The sequence below is a fragment of the Podarcis melisellensis genome (assembly GCF_964234715.1).
Source record: "Podarcis melisellensis genome assembly, chromosome: 2".
NCBI classification, from domain to species: domain Eukaryota; kingdom Metazoa; phylum Chordata; class Lepidosauria; order Squamata; family Lacertidae; genus Podarcis; species Podarcis melisellensis.
The window spans coordinates 44,115,719-44,136,296 of NC_138529.1; the positions used below are offsets into that span (position 1 = coordinate 44,115,719).

At 40.7% G+C, this 20,578-nt stretch overlaps 1 protein-coding gene across 2 annotated transcripts in view; it reads left to right on the plus strand.

Moving 5' to 3' along the window:
* GABRG2 (gamma-aminobutyric acid type A receptor subunit gamma2) overlaps window positions 1-20,578 on the plus strand; it is a 59,781-nt gene that overhangs the window by 35,891 nt on the left and 3,312 nt on the right. For both annotated transcript variants that reach the window (XM_081899166.1, XM_081899167.1), the window contains exons 7-8: window positions 18,103-18,255; window positions 19,259-19,464. In XM_081899166.1, the coding sequence (XP_081755292.1) occupies window positions 18,103-18,255; window positions 19,259-19,464 (359 nt within the window). The remainder of the gene's footprint in view (window positions 1-18,102; window positions 18,256-19,258; window positions 19,465-20,578) is intronic.

The following is a 20,578-nucleotide window of genomic DNA, read 5'->3' on the forward strand; positions in this document are numbered from 1 at the left end:
TAGGTATTCTTCCACGGAGAGAAAGCATTTATTAGTGGAATGAGAGTCTTTCTCACGAAATGGTTGCTATATGGCATAATGCAAAATGGCTGACACAATTGAAAGAGCAGAAGAGAGATAGGACCACAAAATGGTGCAGGCATGCCCCGCTGTTTCAGTCACTCCCACCAATGAAGAAAAAAGGATCTACGTCAGCCACCACTAAGCCAACTCACAGAAATAAGCTCTTTGTACCTCTCCTCCATTCAGAACAGAGGGGAGGATAGGTGCCGAATCATGACATCCAAAGAAATATGACATATTGCATTTTAATACTACTGAGTGATAGCAACAGACTGAATTGTTTGATACTATTGCTTTTGTGAATTTGCATTTCGAATTTGGTTTAACGTGATTCTTACTCTGTGAGCCATCATGAGAGAAATAAATCGGAAGAACCATCTCCCTTGAATTATGGGAATAGTTATATCTAGAGGAGCAGTTAATTTTACCTATCCCCTGCATTCCACTGCACATATTCTACCAAATGAGTCAACATCTTTCTATATTTTGCTAACAAAATAGAGAAGGTGACTCTACAAATGTTCTTAATGAAGTTAATGTCACAGGGACAGAAACGTGTCTGGGTAACTATTATTATCTGCATTTGTCATATAGGAAGGTGAGGCATGAAGGAATGCATTATTGAAAGTAATATAGGTAGCTATAAGTGGAACAGCCATCAAACCAGGTATCCGCAAATCAGTGGGCTGTGCTTCCAGTCATAAAATAAGAATTAACTCCCCTTTGTTCGGCTAACTATTCTGAATGGGTTCCACTTCCACTTCTTGCTCATATTTCTCTTTTAGTTCCTTTCAGGGAATGAACAGGGTACAGTGAATGAGTGGAAGGGAGAAGTTTGTGGTGACAAATCCCCATCCCTGCCCTGCTGACCTCCATGTCCTTGGTGGAAGGTCCAAAGAAAGTCTCCACATTAACAACTTGAATGTGCACAGCCTTCTTTTCTTTTCACATGATCAGGGACTCTGATCTGTTTTGACCTTCTGCAGAACACACCAAGGTCAGGGATTGGTCCTGCCATTGCAAGTTCTCTTCCTACAGTCCATATTTTAAATCCAAACACTGTTAAACATATCTTATTCACATATATCACAATGATAAATTGAAAGTGCAAACTAATGCACAGCATGTCTTGCTGTGTTTGGGGGGGGGGATTACTCCTCAGTAACTTCTTCCTTCCTTCCTTCCTTCCTTCCTTCCTTCCTTCCTTCCTTCCTTCCTTCCTTCCTTCCTTCCTTTCTTTCTTTCCTCTGCATAACTATAAATCCCCTCCTAATCAACCAGCAACTTGAGTAGAGTGTGGGGTAGGGTGGAGGTGGGATCCAATATCTCTAGTATATAATAACAGTTCCAAAATCCATGAAAATAAAGTATCCTGTAGCTGGGTTATTTATGTACTAAGACTCCATGACCAAGCTATATTCATGCTAGCTACCTTGACAATTAAATTACAAGATTAGTAGTTCAATTACCAGATTGTAATAATGCCTAATACCTGCCTCCAAATGAAGTGAGGGCTTCTCCTAAGGCTGAAACACCCTCACATAGTACCATTTCCCTGGCAGGCTGGTACAGACAGTGGTAAAGTTCACTCAGTAGGGATACAGGAGAAATTTGGTTTGGCAACTGAACTTCCTGCAAAATATGTATGCAAACTGAAACCCAACTTCTCTTAATTTTGTGTTGTCAGTTTTCCACCGAAAAACTGTACAAAATACACGTATTAGGCATAGTGTTCATGAAAATGCATAAATAATAAAAATAACATACAAAGCTGCATTATATTATGCAATGATGCAAAATTGCCTGCAAATATGTGCATATTGGGAGAAAGGTTCACTAAAATACTGGTGGATTTTTTAGGGAAGTATTAAAATGTATTAATTTTATTTAAAATGAATGCTGAAATATAGCCAACTGTACTTAGGACAGGGAGAATGAGAAGCTGAAATTGACATATTTGTCCATCTCTACTACTTGGGGAATTGCTCAGAAAGCTTTGGTGGCCATAGTTTAACATGGGCTCCACTAAGGTCAAGTGAGAATATAATACAGTCAGATACACAGTATCTGCAGTACAGAAAAGGACTTCATGGCTGGAGTGGGGAAATTTACAGTCAAAATATAATTTAGTGTCACACAAACAAAAAGAAGACATTTGAGCTATAACAAAATAAGCATTTCTGTATTGACTGCTTTATCCTTTAATTTGTATTTTTAAAGCAAATTTTCAAGCTGAGTATGCATTAAGAATATCTTACCCTAAAGCAAGCAACTGCTGTAAGTACTAATGACACTATGTGACACATTCATCAAATTACATGTTGTGCAAATTGCATTTCTCACGGCCCACACTCCTGTTTTTATTGAAATCACTGAATCTAATGATCTATTTTCATTAAACTGTTGTGATATCAGGAAAGAAATACATTGTAATTTCATTACCAAAGTCTGCAACCGGAGATAGATGTAATAAAAACAAATTTTGATAAAAAATATTTGTCCTAAAAAGATTAGAAAGTTAAAACATGCACATCTACAACAATAATGCTACAATCCACTGATGGAGATCAGTGAGACTTATTCCCAGGTAAGGGTTTGACTTCAAAAGTGCTATTGCACAGCCTCTGCAAAACTCACCAATCAGCTGACCATTTGGTCTCATGTAGCCCAATGCTCAGGGCTTTGCTGGCACCACCGATCAGCTGATTGATGGTGCCTGCAAACCTCCTTTCAGCTGAGACAGGTCTTGGCCTTTCCCTCATTGGATCTCATATAGGGCAGGTGGACATAGCTTGGCCAAAATGGCCCCACAGGCCAAATGGGGAGGACCAGCGTGCATACTTTATTTTAATGGACCAGAGGTTCCCCACTGCTGATCATGTGAGAGAGAGTAGGGCTGGCAAGCTCTTCTGCCCTTGGTATGTCAACTCTCCTGTTGCAGTTCGAAAGCATGTCATAGTGCAAGTAGATAAATAGGTACTGCTCCGGTGGGAAGGTAAATGGCATTTCCGTGTGCTGCTCTGGTTTGCCAGAAGCAGCCTAGTCATGCTGGCTACATGACCTGGCAGCTGTACGCTGGCTCCCTCGGCCAATAAAGCGAGTGAGTGCCGCAACCCCAGAGTTGGTCATGACTGGACCTAATGGTCAGGGGTCCCTTTACCTTTACCTAGAATCACAGAAGTGTAGGACTGAAGGGTGTATTTATGGAGAGTCCCTACATGATCTAAAACTTTGACCATGCGGGTTCTCTATTGCAGAGGGAGCTTCAGTGAGCAGATTCTCTATTTTAGAGGACTTCACTCAAACTCATGGAGGGATTAAAAAAAGGGAACTGAAGATTACGCAGCAGATGGGACAGGCCTTACCAGTTCCCTCATGTGATTTTGATTGCCCCAAGAAAGAGAGCATCTAAATAAGTCTTCTGTTTTTCTTCCTTTTCAAATCTTTCCTTATTTTGGGTAACACAGTGTGTAACCAACTCATGTGAGATGTGGGGGCAAGCCACAATGTGCCCCTACCCCATTACTTGACAGCCTGGATGGAGCAACCCCTCCACCATTTGTACATCTGAACACAGGGAATCTGTCCAGACATTAAAAGTTTCTGAGGAGAATTGGGTTTTCCTGTGTGCATTAATTGAATATGGTTTGAACAGCTGGACAGGGCTCAGGTCGTAACCAAAATGTCACATTTTGATTTGGAACAGAAAATCAGCTGGAATACTTCTAGGCAGTTCAGGGTGAAGAGATACTGCTGGAATGAAGGTGGGGAGGGGGAGAGAAAGAGAGAGATATTGGCTTCTGGCATATATATGTCCTCAATAATAAACACAGATGCCTCCAAGGCTGTTCTTGCCCAATTAAATCCTTTCACAATGTAACTGCAGTTGCCGGCTTCTCAACTTCATGTTGTTACATAGCATTTTGGTAACCTACTTAGCTAATACGCCAAGGCCCTTCTTGCTGCCCATCAACTGTAATGAGGAGCTTTAATTGAGAACAAGGCTGAATGGGAAGCAGAGGAATAGGATCCTCAGTTACATGAACAACCTAGTCTACAATCTACTTAAATCAATGGTGTGTGTGTGTGCATGAGCGTGCAAGGGTGATCTAGTCCAAGACCCTGCAATGCAGTACAGTGGTCCCTCGGGTTAAGTACTTAATTCATTCTGGAGGTCCATTCTTAACCTGAAACTGTTCTTAACCTGAAGCACCACTTTAGCTAATGTGGCCTCCTGCTGCCACTGTGCTGCCGGAGAATGATTTCTGTTCTCATCCTGAAGCAAAGTTCTTAACCCAAGGTACTATTTCTGGGTTAGTGGAGTCTGTAACCTGATGCGTATGTAACTTGAAGTGTATGTAACCCGAGGTACCATTGTAATCTTTTGCCCAACATAGTACATGAACCCATAACTCAGAGATTAAGAGGATTATGCTCTACCAACTGAACTATCCGAGATTCAGTTTATTTAAGGGACTAGAACCAAAACGTTTTCAGTACTTTTACACTGGCATAACTAGGTTGCAGGTTGAGCTGTCACTATTAATATTATCATCATTATTACTAGTTCAGGTCACGTATATGACTGGATGAAACAGAATGCTGTGAAAAATCTGTTGTCAGGTGAACTAGGGCTATTGAAAGACCTAGACTATAAATTACTGAATGTTAAATGGGCTTCATAAGGGGGGGGGAGCTGCAGAAGGGTTAATTGAAACCCAAATAGGTATGTAGTGTGCAGACAGACTATATCCCCAGGTGCTTGCTTTCCCTTTAGGTCTGCCCCTGCTCATGCTGTTACCTTCCATTCTTGGGAGATGTGTTGCAAAATTCCGCACAGCAGCTGGCTTTGCTTTTGGAACATTTTAATTTCCAGACTTAAAAAAAAAGAATGCCATGCAGTAGACACCCCTTGCAATAAGATTTTTGCATGCTTTATTCTCAATTTACATTTAAGAGATGGTTCTTCTTGCTTTGGTTAAATGAATTATTTGCAGCACATGGCACTTTCCCTAAAGTGATCGTAAAAAGGCTTTTTTCATATTTTGATATCTTTAAATCTGCTATATAAGATGTGAACCATTAGATAATGTGTTTTCTTATCATCCCAGGCAAAGAGCATCACAGTTAGAGTCAAATGGCAGCTATATAGGATTGTTATAAAGTCCTTGAGGGGTTTTACATATTAATAACATTTTACCTGTTTGAGTTAAGCTGAAATACTACAGCTTGTGTCACAAAGGGAGCATAAGAAGCTGTCTTATGCTGTCTAGTCTAGAGAAATTACCCGTATTTTTTGCTCTATAAGACGCACCAGACCACAAGACGCACCTAGTTTTTGGAGGAGAAAAACAAGAAAAAAAATATTCTGAATCTCAGAAGCCAGAACAGCAAGAGGGATTGCTGCACAGTGAAAGCAGCAATCCCTCTTGCTATTCTGGCTTCTGTGATAGCTGTGCAGCCTGCATTCACTCCATAAGACGCACACACATTTCCCCTTACTTTTTAGGAGGGAGAAAGTGAGTCTTATAGAGCAAAAAATACGGTAGTTGGATGGGATGGAGGATAGAACTGCTACGCTACTTCACAGCAGGTATTTTTGGCCTCCTCAATATTTGTTGGAAGGGGCCTGCCCCCCTCAATGATGATGAAGATAGTGGTGATATTGACAAGACAGGTGGGGGAAACCCATGATGCAATGCGTGTCACAGTTTCAGTGGCCAGCTCCTCCAGAATGCTCGACTTCCTCCAGATCACATGATGTCTTGCATGCTTGACATCATACACACGTGACATGTGCTGGGCCCCCTCAGTTTTGGGGGCAACTTGGTACCTCTACACATTTGGTTGAAGCATTCCGTTTCTTCTTTTCATTTGTGTCTTTATCACATCTACATTAAATATCTACTGATAAACTATGTAAAAGGCTTGATGTGATTCTACACATGATTTCCATCAATATTCTCTTTGTGCGATGTTTTACTGATGTACACCAGGGCTGTATTTGCTTATTACGGGTAGAGGATATAAAAGAGCCTTGTTTGTATTTAATTCAGATGTAAGAAATACAAATAAAAATAATTAAAAGTAATTTCTATTTCTATTAATTCAGATAGCATGGTATTAATATTACTGAAATTATAAAATTATTTCTTTCGGAATTATTTTGTTTCTGTTTTAAGATTTGCACTGTATTTCTTGGCAGTTTTTGAAAGCTGAAACACTGCATCAAAATTCGCGTGGGAATGGGGAAGACATTTGGCCAGCTCTAAAACTGACAGGGAAGTTGTCCTCCACTTTGCACCAGCAATGCATTTGTCTCATTTATACCCATAAGTTTCCCATCATCTGATTAGTGCTCTTCTACATCCCCCACCTCAGAACCTTTCTCCCTGTTCCTTGCCCCTATATCAACTTTCTTGGAAATAGGGTACCAATCTTATGAGCAAAGGAACACAATGAAGAAGAGTTTTCTTTTTAAAAGCAAAAAAGCACTATATTTAACAAGAGACCTAAGATTGGTTCCCTATTTCCAGTCTTTTCAAAACATGGCAGGTCAGATACCCAAAGGAAATACTAGAATCCCTAAAATTGTCATGCATTTGAATGCAAAACTCCAAAGTTACACACGTTGTAAGTTCAAAGAACATTTCAAAGGATTATAAACAGACTAATTAATGACATTTGGACCCCAGAATCCTAGTTCGGAGAATTTTAAAGGTGTTATTTTTTCCTAGTCTTTGACATGGATGACTCTTGTCTGATCTTCTTGAAACATGGCAAGTGTTATGCCCCTATGGAGTAATATAATGTGCTCAATTTTCATGGTAGTTGAGCACAGAACTCCAAAGTTACAGGCAGCATTAATCTGGTTTAGACTCCATTGAATGTAATAGAAATCTTATTGGAAGTCTCCCCATTTTAAATTGCATCTCAAATGGAGACTCTTTATCTAATCTCTCTTTAAAAAATTGCAGGTGTGATGCCCTGAAGTAATCTAAATCCTTCAAATGTAGTTCTAGTCATCTTTGAAATGCCATGAATAAAAAAAAAATGCTGTGTGTGTGTTCCCTTGAAAATAATGATGTCCAAAAAATGAATTCCAAATTAGCTAAATACAAGGGAAAGTTTTACAAAAGGAACAAATTAAAAATAATAATTTTAAAGCCAAAATCACAAAAGGAAAACAATCATTTTCCCCAGTACACATCTTTAAGATATATGTGCAGGTTTGCATTGATAAAACAACGCCAAATCCAGTCCTGATGTGTTTGTATGTATAGTTGAGTCAATATGGATTTTGTTTGAGCACTTGTGTGCATTCCTAAAACAAAACACAAACTTCATAGTTGTGTGTATGACCACATGAGCATTGCAGGGTAGCTTTCTAAAAAATGAACGCCTACGTGCATATTAGTAACAGTGGGGAATGCAAATGCCTGAAATAACTTAGATGAATTGTTCATGCTTCCATTCTGAAATTAATTATATATATTATCTTAATGGAATAAGAATTCAAGAGCAGGAGAGCACATGGCAGAGACCACACATAGTAAAGGGATAGAACTGGGAAAATCTGCTCATCTCTTGGTAGGACATCCCTCCTGTTAAACTACTCTAAATCAGGTGTCTTCTCCTCAAAGTTTGCCTTTGAGTCAAAATGTTGTTCCATTACCTTCTAGTTAACAGTATATTCTGGATATTTGGAATTCCACAAAATAGTTGGCTGTTTTGTGCAACTCTATCTTCTGTAATAGCGAATGAAAAATGGTGCTCTGCATTCATAAGGCCATTTGCTAGTTTGACAAAATGAACAAAATAATGTAAAATGTAAGCATTAACTATGATTTGCAGCTGAGAGTACAGACAATATGTAATCATTTACTGTCTGAAATGGTATTTTGGAATGAGCTGGGATTACGCTTTTGTAAAATGCAAGATGTTTTCTAGCTTCATTAGAGCTCTGTGAGATTAACTAACTAGTTCACCAGATGCATCCCAGAAAATCTCTATGGGCTGTGCCCTATATTAGTAAGCTATTATGTGAAAACTATTATTAGGCTGGTTATTGGCAGAGTTATTATGAGAATGGAGATGGTTAGGGAATGCGGCTTCAAAACAGAGTGAACATATAAGCTAAGTATCCAGTTTGGTACATCATACCCCAAATGGAACCCATAATCAATGCAGGCAGTTTGTAGAGGAGAAATATGCAGCTTTACTTACTTACTTACTTACTTACTTACTTACTTACTGCAGAGAATCCAGGGAGCTGCCCTGAAAGTTGTGTTTCTGTTGCAGCGAATTGCACAGCAAATTACGTTATCTAGGGATAGTTAGAAAGTACCTTCCCAATCTCACAAGCCCATTCCTGTGATGATCAGAAGACAGTGGGCAATAGTCAGCTTTGTTTTACCTGGTGTATAACTACTGAAATTAATGGACCTAGCTTAGTCAAGGTTCATTCATTTCAATGGGTCGACTCTGAATAAAAGTTAGCTGACTAGCATCCACTTTCTACACAATCTGGTGCAGGAGGAAGAAATTCATAGGACTTTCAGGGGCACTTTGTGGGGTGGGAGAGTAATGGTTTTAACTGTGGGAAGTGGAAGAGTAATGGAGTCAGCTGTGGTGACTTCTCTGCGTTTTTCATTTTTAAACAAACAAACTTTTTTATAATTAAAGTTAATGCTTTTCCAGACAGGTAGCCTTGGTAGTCTTTTGCAGTAAAAGCAACAAAGAATATTGTTTCCTGCTTGGCAGGGGGTTGGACTCGATGGCCCTTGTGGTCTCTTCCAACTCTATGATTCTACGATTCTATATTGTGGCAATTAAACAGCAAAACAGCCCAACTCAAAGCCATCTATGGCTGCAATTCTAACCATACCTACTCAGAAGTAAGTCCTATGCAAGTGGTGTTAAACTTGCAGCCAAGCTTGATTTCACAGTTTAGTATAAACTTGTCATCCTGCCTTAGGCATCAGGGTGGGACAATTTAGGACCCTGAAGATACTTTGCTCTTTGTTTCCTGGATTGTATTGCTTACTCCTTCACTCAGCTGTAATGCTACTTAACCACATATAAGTCCTTTTTATTGTAACATTTTATTTCATAAAAGCATATTTCATACAAAAAAAATAGACATCTTTATGTGTCTATTGAAACATAATACTCAAGCAAATGTGTGTTTCAAATGTGAAGATTTGGCTGGGAATGGGGCAAAACCTTTAAAGCAAATATTCAGGGGGTGGATGGTGAAAACTGAGCAGTCAAATTCAGATGTTTCTCTCTCCTTTCTCCCCCAAGAGCCTTGGACTTTAATGGAGGAGCACAGATAAAGTCTACAGATTACAAAAGAGATTGCTTCTTCTAATGTGATAAGAAACACGATACAGTAAAGATACATTTCATGGGTTTTTAAAATTCGCAAAAAGAAATGTATTAAGTCTCCAAAACATGTTTGTTCGTTTTTTAAGCTTTTTGTTGCAGAGCACTTGTATTTCTCTAAGACCTGTCCAGGGTCCTGAAATATCTATCGCTGACTGCTCTCATTCTCTGACTTGTTGAGTTGCTAAACAGTCACTGCCGGCCCTTGTTGTTTGCTTGGACTGCTGCCCAGGGGCTCAGCCACATCAGGCAGTACAGGATAGTTGCTTATTTGTGCATGAAGCAAGATGCAAGTTTATTTGGTGGCCCAAAAGTTAGCTGTACCTGGAATAAGCAAGAGGGGAAATGTTCTCCAATAATTTTTATCATGTATATGGGGTGCTTCCCCTACCTATCTGTGTATATAATTAGTAAAATAATCAAGACATGTCTCTGTATCCTGAACACCAGAATGGGACTGGGAGACCATAGGGAGGCTTATTTTTGCACAGTCATTGGGTTTGCCTGCTTTCCATTTATAGCCTTTCATTCTGCAGTTAGATTGGGTCTAGTTTAGGTTCCAAAAGTTCGTGTATTTTCTTTTATTAGTATAACATGCACCATGCAATGTAAGGCTGTGGTACCCAATTATAGCTGCTTTCCTCCAGCTGCACACCAGCAAGCATCTGCTAGACCTTAAAGGGGCTGCAAATAGCTTGCCTAGAATTACTCCAGTTCAGCAAAGCTGTATCTTGCTGCATTTGTGCTTTTCCCTTGAAGGGACATTGTGCATAGTCACCTCCTTTCCAGCCACCACCCACCCAAACACCCCAGCTCTCTATAGTTGGTCTGAAATTCCACTTCTTTTGAAGCTGAACTGCCCTGAAATACATATGCCATTAGCCTTACTGATCACATTGAGCTTCCAAGAGAGTCTGCTTTTGATCTGCACTGCTTTTGTTTTGCCCTCCAGAATCTTGTAGTGAGATAAGTTTTTCTCGTTGCTTACTTGCTTAGATTACTTTCCTAAGGTGAATTTAAAACAAAATGTTCCAGCAAAAATGGTGATGCAGTCCTCTGAAATATTTAAAGGATGGAAGTTGAAAAAACATGGAATTTTGTGTGTGTGTGTGTGTGTTTGGGAGGGGGAAGAACTTGAGCAATAAAACAGCTTTTCATCTTGTCTGCATCCCAGAATCCCTCTGGCTTTTTCCTTATGAGACCTTCTTACCAGCTTGATGGCAGTGTACTTTCTAATGGCACTTCCTTGTAGAAGTATTTCTCCTGGTGTGGGTTCAGGCAGAATGAATCTGTTAACATCTGTAGCCTCTCTGAGGATCAGTGCCCTGAGCTAGAAGGGTTTTGTTCCAGTTTTATTATGCAGTACTGTCCCTTGACTTTGAAAGTAGCTGGAAATATAAGCATCAAAGATTAAATGCATAGGAGCCTTGCCTTTCCCAACTCCCTGGGAATGGAAGGCTTTTAGATGAGTGTTGAGCTGGCTTTTATCCTACCTCTGGCAATCTAAAGAGACTTGAAAGAGAGTTGACGAAGTAGAATCCTAAGCATTAACCTGCTTGTGTAATTTGTGTCTGTGCCATTGGCCTTTTACATGGCTCTTCTCACTCCGTGGTGACATTAATTCTAGGGATCTTTGCTGCCACAAGCTGTGAGTTGAGCAGAAGCTGGAGCTCATGGGTTTCTCCCACCAGTCTTGCCAATAAAATCTTCATCAAATATCTTTAGTACATTTGATTTGACACTCCATTTTGCCAGGGAGTTCAAAAGTGTGTTTGGTCAAATAGGTATTCTGTACTCTGTGTATCCCACAACTAGCAAATTGACATGAAGAACGAAAAAGAAATGGGGACAAACTTACACTGCCTCCCTGATAAGCAGGCATGGTACTCTTAGGATTGAAGGAGAGCTGAAAAACCAAAGGCAGTTCTTCCACCTCATTCAGAGCTGCCAGGGTGGAACAGCAGGTGGAGGGGAGCTCTTACACTATTAAGAAAAGAGGAAAAGGTGGAGGAATGTAACAAAAAGGGGGAAACCCCAGGCAATGGGGGTAGGAGTGGGAGCAAGGAGCAACATGACAGAGTAAGAGCTTAACATCCAAGGCACTTGGGACCTCTCAGGTCTTCCATCAGGAAGTTTCAATACAGAATGTTCAACCTCTTATTCTACTGTTTCCTCTTTCCTTCCACTGAGTACAAGAGACTTAACTTCTGTATTTGAAATTCTCTGATGGAGGATCTGAGAGGCCAAAAACACACTGGATATTTCCCTCCCTTTACCCCTTTGCTCGCTCTTTCTTTCCTACTTTCTTTCTTTCTCAAGCAGCAACAAATCTGCCTCCCACTGGGCACAAAGGGAATAAGCTACAGCAGCTCTTGTAGTTTTCACTGTGTGTGTGTGTGTGTGTGTGTGTGTGTGTGTGTGTGTTTAAGGCATTGGATCTTTCAGGTTCATTTGCCAGAATGATCCATTTTCAGCCTTACCAGTGTTTATGCTGCAGCATCAGTAGGACAAGGGCCATAAATTTTCTACAGTGGTGGACAGGTGGAATCTGATTTTGGATTACTCTTTCCAAGATGCATCCCATGGTACTAGTCCTAATGGACCACAGAAGTGAAAGTCCCATGAGAGGATATGGAGGGTGTGGGAGTGAGATGGAGTACATTTTTTTCCAGAACATTTACAAGATACAAGAACTGAGAGTTTGAACTGTCAGAACTTTGGCTCCAGTTTTGGAAGACGTTTTTTGCATCCTAGGTTGCATGCAGAGGAAATGCTTCTGTTCTAAAATCTCATTTATTCACAACCGCAGAGCAATTTCCTTGAATATTATTGGTATAATAGTGAACTCTGCAGGTTAATTGGAAAGCCAATCTTTCAACCAGTCTGAACAGCTCAAATGAAAAAACATATTGCTCTCCTCCACAGTGGTAGCTTACTGAGGAGGAAATAAAAGGAAAAGGAAGCAGATGCATCTTCATTTGCAGATTATTTACACTTTGGTGTGTAATGGTACCTCCTGAGGTACTGCAGTCTACTCCATCAGTGCTTTTTCTTCACATAGATGCTAATCCCAAATACCAAACATCTTCCTGACAAGTCTCTGCTAATCCCCAGATAGGCACTGTGCTACTTTTCTAAATTACAATGGCTTACTTATTTTAATTATGTCCCAGTTAACTACATTATATGCTAAAAGTTTTGGTAAAATATAAAAGCTGTATTTTGCATAGCAGCCATTTTATAAGCCTTTCAGAACTAAAATGACAAAAACATTTAAAGAGTGCGTGCACCCACACCCACACACCCTTACACCCCTACACCTACTCTTGGGAATTCTGTGTATGTATGTTTACTGTTCACATTTACATCCCAAAGATTCTCAAGTGGTGTCTTACATAGGCATATATAGAAAGCTAAAGTGAGCAAGTCTCCCAGTACACTTCCATATATTCCCTTCCAAGGATCATGTACAAAGAGAAAACATTAATTCACTCATTGAAGTGGATTTAGAAGATATGCTGAGATGTCCTAGACCTTGTGAGCATGTAAAGAGCTGCTGACTGTATTGTACCCTTTGGTAATAGATGTAAGGTTGCATTGTAACTGTAGGTCTCTAGCTGTCAGCTTACGTCTAAAGGGTAACTAGAGGTGAGTTATAACTTGCTAAAGAATGGTACCAGCATAATGTCAGAACAGATAGCATTTACTTTTGGAATAAAATGCACAGACATACATTGCTCCTTAATTTCAATAGGATGGAGCTACAAACAATGGTGAAATGCCAAATGCTTAATTGCACTTAAGCAGTAAAAGTCACACTAATTTTTAAAAATGAAATGTCATTTCATATCAGAGTGATTCTCTGGAATAACCCTGCCCACCAAGTCTTATGTACAAAGCATTGCACTGCCCCCAATGGATTCCACAGCAATTTGATTTGTGATTCTGTGACCATAGGATGAACCAAGATTGGGACATACATGTGCTTCCCACTCATGAATTGAACATGTTTGATCATCTCTGACTCATTCACTAGCACGATACACATACAGAATTAGTCTTAAAATATAGTTGGGATTTCTGGGTTCCTAGCAGGTAGCTTCATCCCAAAGAGAATCTGACATAAATGAACTCTGGAGCAAGCGTTGTTAAAGATGCAATTGTGCTTGACTTCATTATGTAGTGAAACTCTAATTGTGGCATGGAAATGAATGTTTGGAAAGGACAGAGTAGATAGAGCTAATTCATGATGCTATACATGGGGCCTGTGCTAATTGTGGGCAGATTTCTTACTTATACAGCTGACAAGATGTGCCATCACTTGCCAGTTGTACAATTTCAGAGGCGCTGGGTGCCTTACTATTATCGAGTGTTTATATAAAGCACCACAGCAGGTTCAAATGCTGAAGATGCATCATTTGAAATATAGACTTAGCAGATACTGCAAGATACAGTAATGAAAGAGGAAAGGATACTAATCCCGCACCCCCCTAAATAAGAATATTTTGCCACAACACATTTAATTCAGCCAATCCTGAATTTAAGCAGAATGTCCACTCTAAATCATTCCCTTTTCCTCCCTGTAAAGAGCATGGTTTGTTAGGACAGCTGGTGTATATCTGGGTTTCTACATGCCATGTGGCCATTGTCAACTGTGCCAATAACATTGTGTCTACTAGTTATCATCTAAACAGTGACCCATGTTTACTCCAGCTGTTAAACATTTGATCAGTCCTTAAGGAACAGTTGATAAACCACACGGGAAACTTTGAACCAATTTAGGTCATGCATCACAGATTTCTCTTCATTCCTTTCCCCATCCATCTGTTGTCCTGGCACCATTTATTCCTGAAGCAAACAAGGGAAACTCCTAACCCATGAAAAGCAGTTTGTGCTGCGCAAACTCCTGTTGCCTTTGAACAGAGCCCATCTAAATAGCTTGATTCCAGATTTTTATTCATGTTTGTACACATTAGCTAAATTAACATTTAAGATGCTAGTCTTGCCATTAGAAGCAAAATTCATTGGTTGACTCTAACTGGTTATTTTCTTTTAACAGTGGAGGTGGTGGTTTGATGCCCAGAAATTTTTGATGTGTATTTTTCTTCCAGGGTTGCAGATATATGGGCATTGCTGTGCAGCAGCCTCTCAGGGCTACATCTATACTACACTCAGCCTTCCACCACAAAGCCCCCTTTAGATAGTGGGAGCTTCTGGTAGGAGCTCCTGGGACTGTTTCTCTCTCAGACTGTTGCAGCCCCTCGTGGATTGGCCACTGTCCCTGGCAGCTGTCACACACAATCTCAACCAGCCGTTGGGAATTTCCTCAGCTGGCTGAACTGCAGGGCAGGACTGCCTGCCAAAATTCTGTATTTAAATGAGCCAGTCAGGATCATCCCACTAGTGGGCAGAGCCTTGTGGGTTGGTTTCTCCTGCTCTGGTCCACCAGTGACACTGACTCCTTCAGCACAATCATCAGAAGAGCAAACCCTCCCATGCTCCTGTAATTTTGCCCTTTTACCCTTTTTGTTACATTCTAGGTCATTTGTTTTATCATGTATATTCACTATAACTTGCTTCTCAGGTTTCTGGTTTAACCATATTTGTTTCCTAGGTTTCTGGTTTAACCATGTTTTTGCCTCCTTGTACCATCTGACCTTGCTCTGGTTGCTAATGGTTGCCATATCTGGAGCCAGGAAGGAATTTGCCTGCAGAGAGATTTGCCTATCTGGAGGTTTTGCCTTCTCCAAAGCAAAATGTCACAACTTTTGGTGGTTAAGGCATTGGGTGGAATCCTAGTCATCAAGCTTTTGGGTGAAGTGGTGCATCACCCAGACCTTATCCAGTGACGTATTCAGTGTACCCCATTAGAAGAGTCTTGATGCAAATCCCTGTTCAGAAGCCAAATGTGGGGTAGATGGGCCATAGAGTTTCCAGTAGCAGCCTGAGGATGGCCACGTCCATAGACTGCTATTTTGGGGAGCCCATAATCCTTGGCACAACACTGTTAAAAGCTTCAGCCCTCTGGCAGGAGGCTGGAATGGATATTCACCAAATGCCTGAGCAAAAATCCACCTACAATTGGAATCAATAAGGTTGTGGCCATTTTTAATCCAGATTGTTGTCCGCTTGAGTTTGTTCAATAACACCATAGCTATAGCCACTCCATGGATGGCACTGGGACCACAATGTCCTGTGACTACCCCATCTTGGGTTCTGCAGAATATCCCAGATTTTTTACATAGTCTGCATGTGCTAATGACACATCTTCGGATGTCATATACCTGTGCCGTAATGTATATGAGTAGAAGAAAGCACACACACATCCCCACACACATACAAAATCAGTCTGGGGGAGGGATCTTTAACACTAAAAAGCAAAGAGGTCTGAAGTGAAGAAGGCACAGCAGTTTGTTAAGAAGTATGCCAGCACTGCCAAATTATGGGGGGTCTTGGGGCGCATTAAAAACCTTGGGGACATATCGAGTCCACAAGCAGCTACTTCTGATATAAAAGATGGAAGTTAAAAGGAGAGCTTCCAATCACCTCTGGTATGCAAGAGAAGAGAAGAGAAGAGAAGAGAAGAGAAGAGAAGAGAAGAGAAGAGAAGAGAAGAAAAGAGAAGAGAAGAGAAGAGAAGAGAAAAAGTGGGCATATAAGCCTAAGGCTCAGTGGGACTAATTCACGGAGCAGGAAAACTCAATTTCCCATGGGAGCTTGTGTTGTTAATTTCAGGGTGCAGTGTTTCTGAGGGAAGCTTTGGGAGCCGTTTATTATGCATATATATATATATATATATATATATATATATATCCATAGAGCCACTTTAGCACAAGTACTGAAAGGTGTTAAAGGTAAAGGTAAAGGTACCCCTGCCCATACGGGCCAGTCTTGACAGACTCTGGGGTTGTGCGCCCATCTCACTTAAGAGGCCAGGGGCCAGCGCTGTCCGGAGACACTTCCGGGTCACGTGGCCAGCATGACATCGCTGCTCTGGCGAGCCAGAGCCGCACACGGAAACGCCGTTTACCTTCCCGCTGGTAAGCGGTCCCTATTTATCTACTTGCACCCGGAGGTGCTTTCGAACTGCTAGGTTGGCAGGCGCTGGGACCGAGCAGCAGGAGCGCACCCCGCTGCAGGGATTCGAACCGCCGACCTTTCAATCGGCAAGTCCTAGGCGCTGAGGCTTTAACCCACAGCGCCACCTGCGTCCCCGAAAGGTGTTACAACCTGGAACTAATAGCACATGAGGTGGCCAAAGGGCTGAGGATAGACATTTAGAGATAGCATTCTGAAATAGGTCTCAATATCAACATATAAAGTGGTAACTAAGTCCCATTGAAATCCACAAGGAAAATTAATGTGAGTTAATTTAATTAACCTTAAGTGTGACTCACATTCCCTGCATTGCACTATGCTCTATCTTGGGGGTTGACAGATTTCAGGCTTGTGGGATCTACTTCATGTTTTACTAGAGCCTTAAGATCCACCAATGGCAGCCAGGTTGGGGAGGGGGGAGAAGAAAGATACACAGACTTAGAATGAATCCCTGGGTTCTGAACTTTCTGAGTACCAAAAAATAATTTGAATTTACATGGCTCCCACATATTTTTGTTTAGTCCTGGTTACTCTCCCCATCCTGCATTTCTTTGTGCCTTTCTTTATATCTATTCCCTACCTATCTCCATTTTCTTCATTTAAACATTTCATCCACTTAAGAAATTCCCGTCAATCTACTTCAGACCACCCAGAGAGCTATTAGTAGATCCCAATCAACCTTTGGGCAACCCCCTACTCAGTCTCTCTCCCTTTCACTCATATATCCATGAATTAACTGTGTAATCCTTTAAATGTTGGCTTAAATATAAGTTTAGTAGACATCCTCAGAGTCCTTTGGAAAAAGCCCAGTGGTGGAAAGCAACGGCAGAACATTTTTAAGTAAACAAAAATCAAGCAGTGACATGCACTGAACAAAGTTAAATGTAAATATTTTGTTGTAGTAAATTTGGACTATGATTGCTTATGGTGGTATGCAATTATTTGGGTTGCTTCTATAGTCGAACAATAGGCACGCCAAATGTCAGTGCTCAAAGCCGGGAAGTTTATTATTAAAATAATTCTAATGAATTAACATTTGCTGTGTGTTCTGACATGAGGCAAGCATGTTGCTTTATTGTGCTGTGTTGTATCGTACCAAGCACAGCACAGTAACCTCAAAGAAGTTTCACTGCATTCCTTCCAGTCAATAAAGCACTACCTTTAGTTTTAAAGAGACACCTGTTCAATTCTTTGCCTTGAAGAAAGCATGAGTTGTGAATCTTTTCTGTGGTGTTCAACAGTAGGGCCTTTCCTGGGGTGAGCAGAGGAACTGTCTAGTGCCTTCTTTACTGACCTTTAGACGGCAGATTAAGGTTGAACACCTTTGCAGATTTAATTGGGAATAACCCTCACTGAAGACAATGGGTGACATTACACCAGGCTACACTCCATTGGATCTAATGAACATGATTAATTAGGTTCATCAATTTCGATATGTTTACTCTGAATAAAACTTAATTGAATACCATCCAGTGAAAATTACAGAAAAATCGTGACTGAGGAATGACTATTACACCTGAAGCCCTATCACCTTGCATAACATATATTTTACAGGAGATTATGTGGTCATGGCAGTCTACTTTGATCTAAGCAGAAGGATGGGCTACTTCACCATTCAGACTTACATCCCTTGCACACTCATTGTAGTGCTATCTTGGGTCTCTTTCTGGATTAATAAGGATGCCGTCCCAGCCAGAACATCTTTGGGTAGGTCATGGCTTCTCTTTCTTCTGATTGTTTGTGTTCCTATACTGAATTATGACCATTCCCTGTGCACATGGATCCAAACTGTCAGGATCTGGGGCCAATTCATACATAAATGGGCATCCCACTGTGTGACTGGAATGCCTGCTTTATTTCATGTTATTGTAGTGAACAAAATTATTTCCATGGTGTTTCAGTAGAATTAAAATGACCTTTAGAGAATCCCAGAGTGTTTCTAGGCCTAGTTTTTCCAATTCATGAAATTGGGCCCTCTGCTTTGTTTATGGATACACTAGCTCCGTGTCATGAAAACACAGCCAACATTTGATACTTAGCAGGAGTAATGGAACAGTTGAAGCTGATGTAGCTACATCCTTCTGTGCAACTGAAATGGAAAGATCCAGCACTTTTAGTTCAATCACTGCTATGCGCAAATGCTGCCCAGTGTGATAAACATTGCCATTTACAATATTGTGACACTCCTTATCCTTTGAAGCACACTCGAGTGAGATGTTTACATGGACCAGTGGTCCTACATAGATCTTAAGTGAAAGAGGCCTATTTGTAAGCTCAGTTAATCAATATCTGTAAACACTTTGGAGATGCCCGAGGAGAGAGGCAGCATGCAACCCAAGGGTATTATTATGATGCATTGCTCACCTCATCCTGAAGCACTGAGACCTTTGCTTGCATTTCTCAGGGGAACCTCACAGTTTATTGGTTTATATAAGCACATTTCTGACCATATCGAGGCAAGCTGATTGTTCTAATCCCACAGAAACCAGGAGCATTCCATAGGGACTCACAATGAGGGAGCTGAATGTTAATGTGGAATTAAGCAGTACAAGGAATGCCTCATGTGTTGAAGCATATGGCAGAGGATTGTGGTGTTGTGCATTCAGCAGCAGTGTGAAAGGGCCTTCTGCTCACGCCAGCATATGCCGCACAGCTCCTCTACGCAAAGGAGAACCCTGAAGTAGTACTGTATTTTCTGTTCCCTTCCTAGGTATCACAACTGTCCTGACAATGACCACCCTCAGCACGATCGCTCGCAAATCCCTCCCCAAGGTCTCTTATGTGACAGCAATGGATCTTTTTGTATCAGTTTGCTTTATTTTTGTTTTTTCTGCCCTGGTGGAGTATGGGACTCTTCACTATTTTGTCAGTAACAGAAAGCCAAGCAAGGATAAAGACAAAAAGAAGAAAAACCCTGTATGTATTTTTATTACTACACCAACTGATAACCCACATTTTAATTATGTTTCCCAGAAATGAGCATTTTGTTGTTCTGTAGCTGTATTAGAAGTGGAAACCATAGAAGGTTTGCTTGATGACCAGGGAAGGGAAAGAAAGGAAATGACTGATCAGGTTCATATGATCCTTTTTTATACCAGGGTTGGCTTTGATAGCCAGATTCCAGAAGAGTACCAGAGTACCAGATTCCAGAAGAGTATCAAGACTGAGTGACAAAATCTGACAAACAGCTATACATCAAATCTCACAGTTAAAGGAAACTTAACTGTTAGTGACAGGAAAATTGACCACTTTTATTTGGTCCATTTTCTGTTCATATGCATATCTTCTATTGTGTTTAATTGCTGTAACCACAGGAACAAACTAAATCCTTGGTACACTTTGTGGGAGCAAGCTGCATTGAATTCCAGCACAGGATTGGGCTGCATGTAACATTTAAAATTAATCTGCCTGGAATTATGGTCCCTCTCTTTTGGAGCATGTATTTTCATCAACTAGCTCATTTGGTGATGGCTTGTGAACTCTGAGGCTGTGGTCAAACTGCTTTGTAGCCCAGGCACAGAGAACAGTTCTGGTTTATTGAAAATAACAGGGCAAATCAAGACTATAGATGTGTATTTGTATTGTTCCAGTTCCCACCAAGGCACACCACAGTTTCTGATAGGAGTAGCCTTTTGGAATTGTGTCTACAGATATATGGGTGGTGGAGGTTAGGAGGCAGGCCTGTAACGTGGGGCATCTGAGGAATGTGACCCACTGCCTTTATGGGTGTCTTTGGACTCCTTGCTAATATTGAAAGATGGCAGTGGGGAAGTTACCTCAAGATGATCTACCTGTACCCATAGAAGTCTCCTTGCTGATCCTATAAACCTGTTGAGTCCTAGAAGCATTGTATTAAGGACAGAAGGAAGGTCAAGAGTATGGACATTACTAATCTGAATTTCAAAATATGAATGATTTCTTCTTGTATCTCTTCCCCCTGCCACTTTATTCCCATCTCTTTTCTTTTCACTGCCTGTATTTTCTCCCTTCTCTCTTTTCTACCACTTACTATTTTAAGTTATTTATTTTA